Raw genomic sequence first — 18,230 nt, 5'->3', positions numbered from 1 at the left:
AAATACTTGGTTCAAAGATAATTATGATATTGGAAAATTTTTATCAGTTTTTTTTCCTTATAATGTCACTCAAGTAGAGGGAGTTTAGGTCTCTTCAGGATATTTTCCTAGATGAAATCTGGGCCATTCCCAGAATTCTTTTGTTATTTCTCTTATCACATCTGTTATCTGGCCTTAGCTGTATGTTGGCACTGATGAAATACTAGTAAAAGGGAGAGAAGTAGTAACTCAAAGACCTGGATTCAGTTATCCACACAGTTCTGTGCATGTTATTATGACCCATTGAGGTTGGATGTTGCTTCTAGGAGTTGATTTCTAATCTATCCAGAAGACGCCAGAGATATTATTCAAGGCAATAGTGACCTACTGATACCATGAGGCACAATCAACTCCTCCCATGTCTCAGAGCCCCTTAGAAATTCACAGTGCCGGTTAGCAAACCTCTTGAGTTTTCTGCTTTAAGAGCATTCTTTTTAATTTTGTTTAAACAAAAGTTTCCTAAACTTGTTTGAGAGGCTTTGTTTGGGCTGCACAGCTATAAATGTCTGTAGCCCGGTCCATAGAACAACTTTGTGAAACTATCCTGAGCACAAGGTGTCTCTGTCTTGGTGGCATGTTCCATTCATGTGTAGACACTTAGCATCATGTTTGGGAAGCCTTACTGGTCTATCTGTAGATAAATACCATTTTCTGTATTTTTCAAGATTTATCTGGTTGAGTAGCTACTGTATGTACTATGGCAGGTCTATTATATTTTTTCACATTTTCAAAATATGCCTTAATTTGAAGTACTCAAACTTGGTCGATCTTTAGTAACTATCCAGTAGCAGCAAATTGCTGCCAAGAACTTTCTAGGCTTCTGCTACAGCAGCTTCGCAGGAGCTGTTGGCCTGCCTCAGGTGGGTGTGGAGAAAGCAGTCAACGTTGGTGTGATCTCCCCTCATTAAAAGGGTCCTAAAGGAGCAGGCTGGAGGGGGCTTTGGCATTGTGCTTCTCATTAGCTTCCATTTCTATACTGGCATCACCACATGGTTTGCCTCTTTAATCTGTGGACATCTTTTATTTTTTAGGTAGAAAAATTTAGGATACTTCTTATATATGTAGGCATGAACCTCCCCCTGCCCCCAAGTGAAGTGAAGTTTTGGTCTTCTTATACTTAAAAGAGGCTAGTATTTGGGGGGGGGGGGGGGGGGGAATTGGCAGGATACTTGTAAACCATTATTAAGTTTTCAAAAGCTCCAGGCAAAAGAGGGCTACACAGCTGATAATGGTTGTTTTCACTTCTTATTGACAGAAGCAGTGTGTCATCATACTTGTTTTCCTCTTCAGTAAAATAACGTACCTAAGGATATGTTAGCAGGTGCGGTGGGGAAATTCCGTGGTGAATACTGAAGTTTTTTGGGCCTCCATTGAATTGGACTGGGAAACAGGAAGCGATGACATTGAGGAAATATGTTCAGGAACTCATGATGTGTACTAACCCAATGTTCACTGTGTTTCTCTTGTCCTTTTGAAGATGCTCTTGATTAATGAGCTGAGGAAGAGAACTTTGTTGTGTTTGTTCTTAAGTTCCAGCCTTACTAGTTTATAAAAGAGTTATGGTTGTTGGTGATTTGACTGTAGTTTTCTACAAAAAGATCACAATCCAAATTTTCAAATAAAGGAGGAAAAATAAATGATAACATTATTTTGATAGATTTTCATGCAAGAATATAATTATAAACATCATTCATGAATCTTTACTTACCCTGGCACTGAGATAGTTATTCAAAGAAAAGACATACTTCCTGCCTTCTGCACGTTCTTATTTTAAGCGAATGTTGCTTTGTTGATTGATTTTTTTTTATTTCAGTTGCAGTAAATGAAGCCGAGTGCAATCTTATATTTGAAAAAAATTATTCATTGCCAAACAAATGTTCTTGTTATGAGTTTTTTCTCTGTTTTGTACAAACCTTGAATTTATATACTCAATTTGTACAGGAACTTATTGTCAGCCTCTTGGAGTAGTACTGAGTGATATTGAATAGCACCGCCTGCCCTGGAGCCATAGCTTTCCATTTTCCCCTTCAGATGGGGCCATTTTCTGCCTTGCACTCCTTCACCAATGAGCCCATCCTTTTAGCTCCTCTACTAGACCTCGCAGCTTTGAAGCATGCTCCATCAGAAAGTAGCTTGGTTACCCCTGTGCTGTGACACAGACTTCATGTACAGATTTCTTGGTCATTGCCCCTCATTCCTCAGAATCTTCCTTGGACCACTGTCAGTCCCTCCACGCTGCTCCTGGTGCCATTCTTGGAGAATTGGATATCCCTATGGAGGGCCCTCCAAGACTCAGCCTCTCAGCACCTCCTCCACCTTCTTGTCTTTCCCTTCCACGGAGCCTACACCCATGAACTTACTTTCAGCATCACACTGTCTAATTTTCAATGTCTCTGCTCCCCGTCTCCAAACAGCCCTTTGATTCCTCTGAGACTTCATTGGTCTTGCCACTCTCCACTCACCATCCTGCCCTTTCATGACCCAGCTGCTGCATTTGGTCTTTGTTCAACTCAGGGTTCCCTAGAGCTCCAGCTCCCTTCCCTGCCCTGGATTCACCTGGAGCTCCCTTTCCTCCATTGTCCTCTGGCAGAGCCTAATCCTGGTCCGATTCAATTCTCCAGGTATCCACCCCTGCTTTGAGGGGCTAATGTAGCTGGAGAAGAACACCATGCAAGTAGCTCATCTCACTTCAAATTCATGACTGCTCATCTCAGGTGCACCCTCTCTGCAGACTGGTGCATCTAGCTCCCTTTCCTGTTTTTATGTACCTGCACGCTCACCTACGTGACCCTTTACAAGTTCCCTCTCGCCTTGAATCTCCAGTGCCTCCTACTGTGTCCTCACTCTCACCTGAGCAATTCACATCACACTGAGAAGGAAGAAACATATCAAGACATTAAACTTGGTAAATCAAGGAATCATTAAGTAGGGACTTAATACAATAAATCAGGGTAGGTATAAGGAAGAAAAAAAGTTAAAAGTAGTTATAGTACTCTCTGATTGACATTTAGAAAGACAAAATTAACACACATGCATGGTTAGAAAATTCCAACAGTGCAGAAAGGCAGAAAATGGAAAGTGAAAACACGCCACCCAATCTCGGCATTTCCCTTCCCCAAAGGGAACCTCTGCCAGCGGCTTCCTTTTTATTCACATCTATATTTGTGCTTTATCTCTGGATTCTTTTAAAATTATACAGGAAAGATCATAGCCTAAACACAGTTCAGTCTTATCTTTATTAGTAAACCATGGACGTTTGGTAGTTTTAAATCGTCTTCTGATTTAAAACTACCAAACGTCCATGGTTTACTAAGAAAGATAAGACTGAACTGTGTTTAGGTGAGTGAGTGTGGCTGCTATTGGGAATGGTTATGGATCAGTTGGATTACCTTCACTCTTGCAGGTTGTCCTGTCTGGACTTATCTTGCAATTGAATTTATTCCAACATTAAATCTCATCAATGGTGATTGGGATCTTTAAAAATGACGACAGTTAATAATGTATATATACTGTTTTAGATGATCATATTTTAAAACGATGATTATGGAGTTTATAATTTGTGTATAGTATTTAATGCCTTCCATGAGTTGTTTCATTAAGAAGGTAGGTGGTTTGGGGGAAAATTGTTACCTATGTTTTATTTCAGAGTTATTTTGAAATTCCCACTCACTAGTATTTTTATTTTTCACAGAGTCATATTAAGTCGATAGACTCAGGAGAAACTAACATAGAAGGAGCCATAGGTGAGTAGATCATAGGAACATTTTACATATTGACTGAGGTACTTTGATATTGTGATTTTGAACATGTAAACAAACACCTGCAATAATTACCTATATTTCTAGGACTGATGGCATCGGAAGAATTTATCAAGATCACGTTGTCGGTTTTTGAAGCAATAATACAGTATCCTGTTTTACTGAAGGACTATTGCTCTAAGGTCAGTCCTGGCAGCTTTTAAACATACGCTTTTTTATTTACTTGGGAATTCTGCATATCGTAGAAATCTGAGTATATGCATATGTCATAATTTTATTTACTTTTGATAGACATTAGGTTGTACCTAGTTTTTGGCATTTATAAATATTGATGGATATTCTTATTCATGTGTTTTGCTCTGCATAAGCATGCACTACTTTTAGGGTACATACTTGGGAATGGGATCAGTGGGTCTAGGACAGTGGCCGGCAAACTCACTAGTCAACAGAGCCAAATATCACCAGTGCAACGATTGAAATTTCTTTTGAGAGCCAAATTTTTTAAACTTAAACTTTTTCTAAAGCCATTTCCTCATCCTTCCCAACTCTTGTTACTTCATACCTGGGTATCTAGCAGTATTTCACCGTAGTTTTAAATGTTTGTATGATCAAGACTGCTAATGAGGCTGAGTAGTTTTTCAAATGTTTCTTGGCCATTTGAGAGCACTCTTTTATGAAGTGCTTGTTTAAGTCCTTGTTTTAATTTCAGAGATAGGAAGGGAGAGGCAGAGAGAGAGAGAAACATGAATGAGAGAGAATCATTGATCACCCGCCTCCTGCATGCTCCCTACTGGGGATTGAGCCCACAACCCAGGCATGTGCCTTGAACGGGAATCAAACCATGGCCTCCAGGTTTATTGGTCAATGCTCAATCACTGAGCCATGCTGGCCTGGCTTTTTAAAATCTTTATTGTTGAAAGTATAACAAATGTCCCTTTTGCCCCCATTGATCCTTGTCCTCTTTTACGAATTTTTTGGAGGCGAGGTTGGGAGGGCCTTTGGTTTTCTGTAGATGCAGTACAATTTAGCTGAATGTGAACCTGCTTTTATTTATCCTGCTTAGGATTATCTGTGACCCATGAATTTGGATTGCCCTTTTTCATAATTTCTGGGAAATTCTCAGTTATCATCTCTGCTTATTCTCTCTTTCCTTTGCTCTGTCTTCTTCAGCTACTCAGGTCATATGTACATTAAACTTTCTGTGTTTTTGATATATTCCATCAGTTTTCTCTCTCAGGGTGATATTCTGGATAGCTTTGTTTATATTTTGGATAATTCTATTTCTGTCTTCCATATCCAGTGTGGTACTAAATATAGCCATTGAATTTTTAATTTTGGTTACTTTTCATGTGTAGAAGTTTTGTTATCGTTAGAAATTCTGTTTATCTGTTTTTTTAATCTACTATATTTTTAATAATTTTTTGTTCCCTATATATATTTCCTAGTCTGTGATGTATTTACTCACATTTGTTAGAGGTAGTTGTTTTACACTACTTATGATCATTCCAATATCAGGAGACTGTGAGGTGCTGTGGTGTCCATCATATTTTGTTTGTGTACAAATTGTCTTGTGTTCTTGGAGATTTTCTTTACATTCACCGCTTGTTGGCCATGGCCTTCCTGGGAGCTATGTGTGGATCGTCCTTCCTCCAAGAAGCTCAGGCTTGTCCTGGGCTCTGTCAATCAGGGCTCCTTAGACGAAGGTCATTTGCACCCCATTTGCAAGTCCCTGAGACTGGAGTCTGAGATCTAACTTCTAATAGGGCAGCCTTCTCAGCATTTCCCTGGCCTGGGAGCATGTGTGGAGGGGTGGTCCCTGGTTCTGGTTCCCCTTACTCTGAGAGTGTAATCCCCGCTCCGCGGTGCCTGGCCCAAGGTAGGGAGACTCACAGAACTCCGCATGCAGCAAGACTGGACTCGGTCTCCATCTCTCTCGCCCTAGCGGGCCCTCCCAGAGCCCTGTGTTTGCACTATTGGTAAGTGCCTCCAGGGCACTCAATACCTGGTGCTAAGATAATTGCATACAAATGCTCAGACTGAGAAGTGAATTCAGCTCAGCTCTCTGGTTAAAGGTTTCATTCAGAAATTGGTCTGAAAGTTTCCTCATTGTCTTTTCAGATCTTCTGTATTTTTAAGGTTTTGTTCTTTTATATTTTATCTGGCATTTTAAAATTGTTTTCAGTGAGAGAGTTAATCCAAATAATACCCACTATTAGCAGAAACCCTGTTTGTTATGATCACTTTCTGAGTAATGATTCCTCAGTCTTCCATTAAGATAGTGTTTGCTTAAGCGTTGCTTATTGATTGTTTTCTCTAATGAGCAATAACCCCATGGATAATTTTTGTGATCTAGTAGTTCCAAATACCTGTACTTACATTTAAATAGACACTCAATAGTTTATTTTCTAATCATGAGATGCTATCATAATAATCCTTGAAACTACAGAGTGTATTATGATAAGAACGGTGTCATTGCAACTTATGGGCTTCATAAAAGAATTCTTAATGCTGTAACTCATGGGAAATCCTCTAATTACCACTTCTGGAGCATGACTGGGATACATGAAATTGAGGATTCAGCATCCCAAGGAGCATAACATTGTTTGAAATGTTAGCACAAACCATGTTCAAGGCTGCTGATCAATACTTGTTATATGGAAGTGGTTGCATGCATTTAATTCTCGCTGAGCACAAGTGCTTAACTCGGATTTTCCCAGAGTTTAGACTACTTTGTGCCTCCGAGTTGGAAATTACCAGTGTGGCCTACAGAGTAGTTAGAAATACCATAACCATTTGATTTGTTCCATTCATGGGGGTTCCAAAATATGTTATGATAGCAATGGGAAAAATAAAGGTGATTCTTTATTAGAAAATTCTGGTAATAATATACATAAGTGGCCTAAAATATATTTCAATTCATTTAGCTTAAAACAATAAACTAAACCATAATATATTTTATTATTACTATTTTTTTTTTTTCAAAGAGCCTGCCTTTTTGAAAGTTTTTAAGTCTTTGGGGGTGCAATCAAGATGTCAGCATCCGTGTGTTCCTTTGGAGGCTCCAAGGGGAAAATCTGTTTCCTTGCCATTTGAGCTTCTAGGGTCTGCCTCCATTCCTTGGCTCATGGCTCCTCCTTCCATCTTCCAAGCTGGCAGCACAGCGTCTTCACATCTCTTCTTATACGGACCCTCCTCCAACATTGGGCCCACCTGTGTAATCCAGGATGGACACCTCAAATCAAAACTCTTAATTTAATCCCATCTGTGAAATCCCACTTGCTGTGTACTGTAAAAAATCAGCTGGTTCCAGGGATGTGGACGTCTGTCCCTCAGCATTCTGTCTGTCACAGATTCCTGTTTTTATCAATGGCTTCATGACTACACTTATTTTGGTGCTCAGAGTATAGCAGATTTGGTCAAGTTGGTTCATGTGTCCTTGTGAGAAAGACCATCATTTTTTGAGCTAGTCTCTACTTTCTGGCACAACGCAGTATTTTGGCTGTTACACAGCTTGTAATTTACCCTGGCCTGGCCCTGGACTCAATCTTTTCTTGGTTTCCTTTGGTGGGAAATGGCATTAGAGACCATACTCAGGGAACTAAGGTACTATTTTCTGAGATGTCTTAGCTTCTAGGCCCTTCCAAATTTATTGTCTTAGAGTTCTGAGACATACCAGTTGGGAAGTATATATGTATATACATATATGAACACATACATATAACCCATTCATATGCACACTTAAATACATGTATGTATATACACGTATTAGTATATATATTGAAATCATGTATTCACACCAGGGTCTTCAAATCTAGTCCATCCCCACTTGCCTTCCATCCTCTCTTGCCTTCCATCCTCTCTTGCCTTCCTCCATTCCATATTTGCATGTCCCTTCTTTTGTAAAAATTCTGGTTTTTTAGCAACATGAGCCTATTTTCTTAATTGCTTAATCCTAATACATCTACAATGATTACAGAATTGTTTCACCTAAACCAGTACAGAAACAAACCGGATGGAATGAACTGAGATGAATGAGCCGTTAGTGTGAGATTTTATATTTGTCTGGCTGGCTCTCCTCAGCAGGCTGTGTTTACTGTTTGCTGCAGCTGCTAGTTTCAGAGGCTGATATCCCTTCAGAGGTCTAGTTCTTGTCTCTCCTCCTGTCCTTGGGTCTCCGTAAGAATTCCTTCTTAAATAAAACCCTTAGCTCTGTCAGTTACCACCCTGCGTTATTGTATAGGAGCAGCCGTGCTGAAGTAGTTGGCAAGGTGTGGTGAGCTTTGCTTGTGCGGGGCATCGTTTCATTGGTTTGGGCAGCCAGGTGGTAGTATTGGGCTGTGAATAGTGTCTCCTGCCTTTTTATCAGTGTAGGCAGGGATTTTGTTTGTTGTTGCCAAAACAGTTCATCAAATGAGATAGTAGGTTTCAAAATTAGACCTTGGGTGTGATTTGTCCTTTCTTCATTGTCCATTTTTATTTGGAGGGGGAGGGAGCTTATTTTGTAGATTTCAAACCATATTTGATTGTGCTCTGTCTGCTAGTACTAGGAAATCATAGAGTTGTTTTGTATAGTGGATATACATCTTCTGTATCTATTTATAAAAATAACCAGGATTAACTTGTCATAGCTCTTTGATGTATTTCACAAAACATGAAGATTATATATCTCTTTTTTCCTCCAACGTTTTGATCATTGTTTATTTTCAACTTGAGTAATGATCACCAGCTCATAGATACATTAATTTGATGGCTTAATATCAACCCATGCCAATCAGATTTTGCATTAAATACTAAAGTTATTTTCATGAACCCTGAAGGTTTTGATGATTGTAATGTCATTTTTACCGGGGACTTTTTCAGTTACGTGAGCTTGGTCGTTTATTAAATGTCATGCAGACTTTAGATCCAGGGTAAATTTAGTTGTTGCCTTTTTCCTCACACCTTTGATTAGTGATTCTGTCAGTGGACAAAAAGACATAGATAGTGGTTGTTATCAAGCCCGTGTGTGCGGAGGTCTGAACTGAGTCTTGAATACCTTTTCTTGTAGGTTGTTGATTATATCCTGCCACCCTTGGTCTCCTTGGTTCAAAGCCAGAATGGTAAGTGACCACATCTCCCAGAATTCCATCAGTTACACATTCGGTTCCATTCCATCTCCATGGAGTCACACTCTCGGCGTTCTTTCTTTTCCAGTGGAGTGGAGGCTCTTCAGCTTGCGGTTGCTCTCAGAAACCACGTCTCTGCTGGTGAACCAGGAGGGCGGGGATGGCAAGGAGGCTGCACCCATCGACTCCGACAGCAACCTTCTGGCTCTCATTAGAGATGTCCTCCTTCCCCAGTGAGTACCGTGCTCTGCACTCGCCCAGAGCGTGTGGGCCACTCAGGATGCCGCGGCCGGACGAGGGCCACCGCTGGCCTTGGGGTCTCCCTGTCCTCACATTCATGTCCACGTGCTTATTGCTCACCGTAAGGAGGCTAGGACCAGAGGCAATAACTGTTACACTGCCTGGGACCCAGGAGGATCTCTGTCCATGTTGAAAAATATCCATTTAGAGGTTCTCCTGTGTTCTACAGACTCTGAGATTATGCAGAGTTACAGGTGATTATGGCTGGGGACAGGGGTGAGGTTTATTATTCAAGGTCAACATGATAAGACTGCTGGAAGATGACATCGGGACTTTCCTGGGCCCTGCCCAGAAATGACAGAGATGGAAAGCTTCCTTCCCCCAAACTCCTGTGATGGAAATGAAGTTTAGCTGCAGATACGGGGTGGTCGAACAGGTAATGTAGGAATCATCAGAAAGAGTTATCTTTTCCTTTTTATTCCATCACTCACATAGCAAACACACAAGAGGGTGATCACAGAGGTCTGACCTCACGTTGTTTTGAGCAGCAGCGTTCTGTACAGGCTTCAGCCCGGGGCAGCAGGCTGTCGCCTGGCTGAGGTGTGTGGCAGGCTACACGACCTAGGTCTGTCTAGGCACACTCCGATGTGCGCACAGTGACGGAATCACCTAACGATGCATTTTTCAGAGTGTATCCGCCATTGAGGGGCGCATGTTGTGTGTGACAGTGTGTGAATGGCAGGTATTTATGTGGGTAAATATAAGCTTAGAGCCTTGTGTCATGGGATTAATGCTTTTGGTGCCATCTTACACTTACAAACTGGTTATACATAATCATAAACATCTTCCTGACAGACGCCTAATAATGTGACTTTTGTACCAAGCGACTTTTGTACTATTTCTTTCAATAAAAAAGGTGCATCCTCACCTTTTCTAGAGATGAGGAATTAAAGAGGAAAATACAGATGTGAGCCACATGACAATTCAGGAACAAGAGTGATGTTAGACGACTTCAGGTTTCACTAAGCAACTTGAAATGCACTTTGGATAACAGTATGGGATCCATTGGGATGTGGTGTGGGGTATTTGCAAAGCTGTAGATGGATTCTGATGTGAAGGGCAGGTCTTGCTCTGCATTTCATTTTCTAAGCCTCAGTTTCCTCATCTATAGAATGGGATAATAGTACCTAACTCAGTGTGGGAAATAGTACCCTCTTGACAAATGTTTCCCCGAAAATAAGATATCCTCCGAAAATAAGACCTAGCACATAGAAAGATAAGACATTCCCTGAAAATAAGACCTAGCGCATCTTTGGGAGCAAAAATTAATATAAGACACTGTCTTATTTTGGGGGAAACAGGGTATTATTAGGTCCATTATTAGAATCTCTCCTATGCAGATTGTAATGGTACCATAATAGCAATAGTAGATACTTCAGAGAAGTGAGGAGCCAATAAATGTATAATGCTGACTGCTTGCCTGGCAAATACAGAGTGGCTCAATCAGTGTTATGTAAATTTTTTAAAAAAAATGAAAGATAATGTATTCCTTTCACTTTAACTCTGGAAAACTGGAAGCCTTGGCAAGAAGTTTGATTTTTGAAGATAACTCTTGGTAATTGTAAGTTTAGAATCGCTAATAATGGAAAACTAGTCTTCAGTAGTGAGTATATAAATATAATGGCTTACAATTATGAAGTTTCTAGTTTATAGGAACTCTGTGGCACCTGCTTCCATTTGGAAAATGTTGTAGCCCCTTATCTGCAGGGGATAGATATGTTCCAAGGCCCTGGGATGCCTGAGACTGAGGATAGCCCTGAACCCCAATCCATCCTTCAGCTCTGTCAGAAACGCGGCTGCAGCTTCTTCCTTGGCAGACGCAGCCTCTCTGGCAGCTTTTATATTTCTCAGGCCCAGCCTGCTCCTGGGTCTGTACAACCACCCTTCAGTGCAGTAACTGGCGGGTGTCATTCATCTCCGGGATCCCTGGCTGATACAGGCTCAATGCTTTCTCGTGCAAATTGTTGCCATCCATCGGAACATGCTTTCTGTGTGTGTTTTCCACCCCCAAATTTTTCCCTCTTTTTTTTTTTTTAAAAGCTTTTTAAAAATTTATTTCTGAGAGGAAGGGAGAGTGTGAGAGAGAAATATAATGATGAGAGAGAATCATCAATGGGCTGCCAATGGGGATCAAACCTACAACCCGGGCATGTGCTCTGACTACGAATTGAACCGTGACCTTATGGTTCGCAGGTCGACGCTCAACCATTGGGCCACACCGGCATGCACCTTTTCCCTCTTAACTAAGCACTTACCACCCCTGTGGCTGTAACGTTTGCAGTTGGAGGTGCGACTGCAAAAACAGGCACGAATTTCTGGTTCTCTCTTCCAATTTCATGGATAGAAGATGTGTTGTTACCATAGCTCTTAGCAACCACAGCAAATGATTTTTTTTTCTTTCCTGACTCAGTTGAGAACTTTGACCTTTGTACACTTAAAGGAAGCGCTTTGTGGTTTCTCTGTGCCATGTCCCCATTGCCAGCATCTCCCGCGCTGTGGGGCCATCGTTAGTAAAATAAGGCTTTCTTAGCACAGGCACTGCCATACTGTGACAGCCAGCCTGATGACAGAGGTGGCCACTGAGTGACTGACAGGTGGGGAGATGCACGGAGGGGAAGCTCAGGACAAAGGGGATTCATATCTCGGGCAGGATGGTGCAAGAATTCGTTATGCTTCTCAGAACGGCACACAAATTAACACTTCAGTATTGCTTTCGGAATTTTTTATTTAATATTTTCAGCTGCAGATGACTGGAACCGCAGAAAGCGAAACTGTGGATAAAGGGGGGACTACTGTAGGTATACTACTGTCAGTACTTTTAATTTTGTTAACATTTTTTTTTTTTTTTACCTTAATTCTTTGGATAAAGCCAAGGCGACAGGCTTTTCGTGGCCCTCCAGTTTTTTTTACAGGAGAGTGTTGTATTAGTTCAGAGTATTTTGTTTGCAAATAATAACACTGGACTCTAACTGGGAAAATAATTATTTACTCACTGAGAAGTCCAGGGCTTGCACTGGCATCACATAACGCTGGATTCGGGGGTTGAGTTCCTTTCTAGAGAACTGTATGTGTCTCCATCTCCGTCTGCCACTCCTGTGCGGCTTTGCTCTCAGAGAGGTTGAAACGGCTCCTGGGCGCTGGTCCCAGGGAGAGAGGGGATGTCTTTTCTATTAGCTCTGGGAAAAATTTTAAGGAAGGATAACAATTTAATCTTGTTAAAGACCATGTAATACCTGTGTTCAAGGTGCTTATCAGAACTGTTGTGTGATGTGAATGAAAACTCAGTGGTAAGAATAAATACCTTGTTAAACTAAATATTAGATATGGTTCTCAGAGAAACAGAACAAATAGGATGCATACACACACACACACACACACACACACACATATATATTGAATATATATATGAGAGAGAGACAGAGAGAGAGAGAGAGAGAGAGAGAGAGAGAGAGAGAGAGAGAGAGAGAGAGCGCTCTCTATTGTATGGAATTGGCTCACTTGCTTATGAAGGCTGAGAAGTCCCAATCTGAGTCTAAGGCCTGAGACCCAGAAAAGCCTTTGGTGTAAGTCCCAGTCTGAAGGCTGGCAAGCTGGACACCCAAGAAGATCTGATGTTTCAAGTCCAAAGGCAGCAAAAGACCAGGGGCCCAACAGGAGGCAGTGGGAGCAGCAGGAGTTCCTGCGTCCTCAGCCTTATTGCTCTATGTAGGTCTTCAGTGTGACCGGTGAGGACCGCCCACGTTAGGGAGAGCCACTGCTTCCCTGGTCTGCCGACTCACGCATAAACCTCCCCAGAAACACCCTGGGGACACACCCGGAGTGACGCCTGACCCACCGTCTGGGTATCCTGCAACCTGGTCAGGCTGACATCACCGTACCTATCATAAATACCATGCATGACCCTTTAAACTATGAACTAACATCAGAGACCCATTACCTCTTCCCAGTGTGCATGCTTTGCTTCCTAAAGAGATGAACTTAAGTTACAAGTATTTGTGCCTTTTGTACGTAGAGGATTTTATTACCATTGATAGGGAGGCGGCATTTGAGTTATGAAACCTGGCTGTGATTGGATAGAAAGCGAGTGGGCACCCCAGGAAAGAACGGGGGAAGCCAGGAGGTGGAAGAGGCAGAGGAGTTGGCAGTGAGCTGACCAGCTTCTTTCCAGCAGAGACTGCACGTGAGAGTTGTGTGACATGAGCTTGGGAGAGAATGTTCTCTCTCTCCACCGGCCCGTTTGATAGTCATGGACACTAATTGAATGTGTCTTATTTCACTGGCATATTTCTCGTTGCTGGAATAAAATAGTGAACAGGAGAGGCCCAGTCACTGCCTTTACGGAATGTACTGTCTGGTAGAGCCAAATATTTCAGACATTAGTCATATATTTTTTTTTAACCGTAGAAGTTTGTAGGTCGTGCAAATAAAAATGTTACTTAAATATAAATTGAATAAGCATCGAGGCTGCCTGTTTTCACTGTAGGCTTCCTCGCTGCTCATCGGCCTGCCTGGGGACACGTGTCTTCAGGGACATTTTATGTGCTTCCTGTTCCTCTGCTTGTGAGTTTCTCAGTTCACACATTTAACTTCCCACAGCTCAGCGTTTCTAAAAATTAGAAGACCTTCAGACACTCTTTCCCGTGGGCTGTTAACATCTCCCAGACCTCTGGTGTTCCTTTGATCACAATCTTGAAGTGCTACTCAAGTTCATTTCCAAGGAAAGGATGCTCACCATCAAAATTTTAACTTTGGCCTGTCAGTATTCACCGATGTGAACACGGTCAGTGGCTTCCATCGACACCTGTTGTTACATCACGCTCCTTGGGCCAGAGGCCCTCTGGTCCCGTGGGCCTTGGTTCTCTGCTGCGGAGCTCATGGTGCCTAAACCAGGTGTCTGTCCACTAGGACGAGTCCTGGTCTGAAGCCTGGGAGACATCTGCTTCCCAGCTCATTCAGGTTGCTGGCACAATGGTTCCTCGCAGTTTGTATTAGTTTCTTAGGGCTGCAGTAACAAATGATCCCAAACGGACTGGCTTAAAACAGCAGAAATGTACTCTTTCCCAGTTCAGGAGACCAGAAGTCTGGCATCAAGGTGTCAACAGAGTTGGTTACTTCTGGAGAGTCTGACCTGGAATCTGCACCTCTCTCCTGGTTTTGGGTGCTGCCCGCCATCCTTTGTTTATGGCAGCGTCACTCCAGTTGCTGCCTCAGTCCTCACTTGACCTTCTCCTCTGTGTGTCTGTCTCACATTTGCCTCTGCCTTTCTCTTATTAGGATATCTGTCATTATATTTGAGGTCTACCCTAAATCCAGGATGATCTTATCATGGGATCCTTAACAACATGCAAAAAGACCTTTTCTCCAAATAGGGTTCCATTCACAGGTCCTGGGTTAGGACTCAGATATGCCATTTGTTCTGTTTCTCTGAGACCATTATCTAGTACTTAAAAAAAAAATTTTTTTTGTTGTTGAAAGTATTACATGTATTTCCTTTTTTTCTCCCATTGACTTTTTCTAGCCCACCTCTGCCCCCCACCCCAGGCCTCACCACCCTATTGTCAGTGCCCATAGGATATGCATAAATGCATCCAAGTTCTTTGGTTGATCACGCCCCATCCACCCACCCTCCCCACCTTCCTTCTGAGATTATGCAGTCTTCCTACCCAGTACTTGGTTGTGGGACAGAAGTCCTTGTTCTGTGCTGCCTTATGTTCCTTTAGGAGGCCCCTCCCTCTTCAAGTCAGCAAGAGTTTGCCAAACCTCCCTCGTATTTGCAATTTCTCTCTCTGCCACCAGCTTGACTAAACTGCATGTTAAAGCTGGTGATGTTGGTCATTGGTGATGAATCTGAGTCTTGTGATTGGAATATATTCATATTCACCAGTTGGCCCTGTCCTCTCTTCCTCCTCCTCCTCTTCCTTCTTTCAGTTTCTCCTTCTTTCTTCAAGATAGTTGGAGTGCCAATAATATAACTGAGTTATCTGTGTGAACAATGAGGAAAAGTTTGTTTTCTGGGAAGAAAGAGAACCATACATCCTCAGAAAATTACCATGGCGTTGTCTTCAGCAGGGAGAAGGATTTAATTTTAAAGGTTCATGCCGAAGAGAACAGGCAATCTTTAATGGAACTTAAGCCCAGAGTGACCTTATTAATTAAAATTGGCACTTCTCAGAGGTTGAATTCAGAGTCATTGTCAGTGAAATCTTAGTACTGAAGCAGTCTTTTGTTGACTGTTCGAACATTTTTGGGGGGTTGTTACATAAGGGAGGGCATTTCTCTTGCAGTATTTAACTGTGAATGGGACTGGGTTCCTCACTCAGGAGGCACACCATTGTTATTTTGGGGAAGAGGAAATGTTAATATTCCTACAAATGTAAGTAATATAATTAGTACCACGCTGTGTGATTGTGCATATGATGTTTGAAATCCTTTCCCCCACCCCCTTCCCTCCTTTCTTTCTTAGTTAATTTATTCAATAAATATACATATATTGCGTACTATTGCGAGCAAGGTTGAATTCCTGCTCTCACTGAGCTTACATGCCAGGGTTAAGACAAAGCAGTAAACACATAAATATAGAAGATGATTTCAGTTCAGTGTGAGAGCCGTGAAGAAAAAGAGAACCGATTAAGGGGACAGAGAGCGACAGTGAGGTGAACAGGGAGGGGCTGTGTTTGGTAGGACAGCCAGGGAAGGCCTTAAGCCAGGTGGCAGCCGAGGGAAACATTGGCTGTGCAGTTCTCCTTCGGTGACTGGAACCACTTGGCCACCGAGGATTTTACTGTTCATCTTTTCTCATAGCTTCGAGTGTTTTGTATTGAAAAGGGATCGTGCTGATATAAATGTGCCGAGAATGTTTTTTATGACAATATGGCATTCAGCATGTCCCTCCTGGGGAAAATGAGCACTGCCTTTCCCTTTTATTATTCTCCGGTGGCCTGTACAATTATCAGCGCCATAATGACTCCATAAACGGCTAACTAAGGCTTTGTTTTCAGAATCTGAGAATCATGTTCCTTGCAGATGAGAATCGCCTTACCCTTTCGATGGCAACACACAGGGTTATTTATCTGCCTCTGGAATAATGACCAGCAGAAGTCCTGAGTTTGGTTTCTATGCTGGTGGGTCAAGGGACATTTCAATGGTTCTGTATTGCATCCTTTAACTACAAGTACTCTGTCTACATAGGCATGAACTTGGCCGTCTTGGATGGCAATCAGAATAGTCGAGAGTAGTTAATTTTTAGCCTTTCCTTAGAAAAAATTTATTTGCAGATAAAACAAGTCAAATATTTTTGCACCAAAAAGGAGTATCCTAATGTTATCCAGAGAACTAGCATGCTAGAATTGTTCTGATCAAGGATGAAAGAATATCCTTATTAACTCCAAATTATCCAAATTTGTAAACCTTGAGTATTGATTTTTTTTGAAGTTGTTTTTCTTAGCCTTTCATACCTTTATAATGAAAATTTGCTGTTGAGTTTATTGGAGAGTTCAGAAGAGATGAGAGCTTATGTCTGAAATAAAATTTAATACTTTGAAGTTGTATCTATCTTTTCACTTTAAAAAAATATATATATATCTACTTAGCTGTCAGTCTTTCTACCCACATGTCTATTTCTCCATTCACTTATGTATCCATTACTTAAATATCTATGCATTTATGCAAGACAGCAGTGTGATATAGAACTCAGGCTACATAAAATCCCAAGATAGGAAATATATCAAAACATTGACTACTAACTTAATTTATACCCACTCTCATTTTATAAAATTTTGGAGTTGACTAAAGATGTTATCTACTTCAAATTTTGGAGAAGACTCTACAGCAAATGCCCAAAAGAGTAAGCTATCTACCCCTTTCTCAGAGCCATCCAGGGGAACGCTTGTCCTTCCCCCAAGGTAGAGGCCACCTCCCCACTTTGTTTGGAGCCTGTTCTCCATCTAACCCTCACATCTCCAGCCCCTCTTTGGGCCTCAGCTTCATCTTGCATGCTGTTAGATACACACTTGATCACACTGCCTTCCTTCTTCGTCATTCCCTTGCTCAGAAACCTTTACGTGTAAAGGTTGTAGAAAGTAACTTCAATAGCCCAAGTCGGTTTGGCTCAGTGGATAGAGCGTTAGCCAGAAAACTGAAGGATTCTGGGATTGATTCTGGTCATGTATCTCGATTGCAGGCTCCCGGCCCTGATCAGGCATGTGAAGGCAACCAATTGATGTATCTCTTAACATCTGGGTTTCTCTCTCTCTCTCTCTCCCTCTTCCTTCCACTCTCTCTAAAAATCAATGGAAAAAATATCCTCAAATGAGGATTCAAAGAAATCCCCAAACAAACAAAAGAAGAAAGTAACATGAACATACTTACGCAGCCATCCAAGACACTCAGTGTTTTGCTTCTTGTCTACCATTTCATGTTAACATCTGCCTACTCCCCTATGTTTTCTCCATCTCTGGTGAGATTTACTTAGTGCTTCTTCAAAGTTTCTCCTTAGAACTCCCTACTCCGAGACATCATACTGGGAATATCTATATCTATCTATCTATCTATCTATTTATCTATCTATCTATCTATCGCCTATCTATTATCTAGGTATATGTGTTTATCTAGATATGTGTTTGACTATCTTGTAATCTCCTTACCCCTACATTCATAGATGCACTGGAAATCATTTAAACAACTCCCAGTTCCTGATCATCTAGGCTTTCCCAGTGTTTCACTATTAAAGAGATGGCTACAAAGACCATTTTCAGCACTACAGCTTTCGGTGCAGACTTATTCATTTTGTTGAATGTCTGGGTGTAGAGTCACTGTGTTAATAGTTACATACATGGTAAGGGCTTTTGAATACGTTTTGGCAAATTATTTTTAACAATGACGACCAGCTTGCGTGACCAGCATTCCTTTGTGAAACGACCTGTGTTGCTCTTCCTTGTCAGCTGGACTCGCATTCATTCCTTCGGATGTTAGTGAGCTGATTATTTTCGCTCCCCATGCTTTTTGGCCACTGATACTCTTCTTAGTTGGA

The 18,230-nt window shown here is 41.6% G+C and overlaps 1 protein-coding gene across 1 annotated transcript in view; it reads left to right on the top strand.

Moving 5' to 3' along the window:
• Nucleotides 1-18,230, top strand: part of ULK4 (unc-51 like kinase 4) — a 198,324-nt gene that overhangs the window by 49,788 nt on the left and 130,306 nt on the right. The window contains exons 21-24 of the mRNA XM_084902535.1: nt 3,731-3,782; nt 3,885-3,979; nt 8,845-8,896; nt 8,991-9,135. Of these exons, the coding sequence (XP_084758661.1) occupies nt 3,731-3,782; nt 3,885-3,979; nt 8,845-8,896; nt 8,991-9,135 (344 nt within the window). The remainder of the gene's footprint in view (nt 1-3,730; nt 3,783-3,884; nt 3,980-8,844; nt 8,897-8,990; nt 9,136-18,230) is intronic.

This window comes from Pipistrellus hanaki (genome assembly GCF_964339955.1).
Source record: "Pipistrellus hanaki genome assembly, chromosome: 13".
NCBI lineage: Eukaryota > Metazoa > Chordata > Mammalia > Chiroptera > Vespertilionidae > Pipistrellus > Pipistrellus hanaki.
Note: the sequence above shows the minus strand (reverse complement) of the source record. Positions and strands in the feature narration are given on the sequence as shown.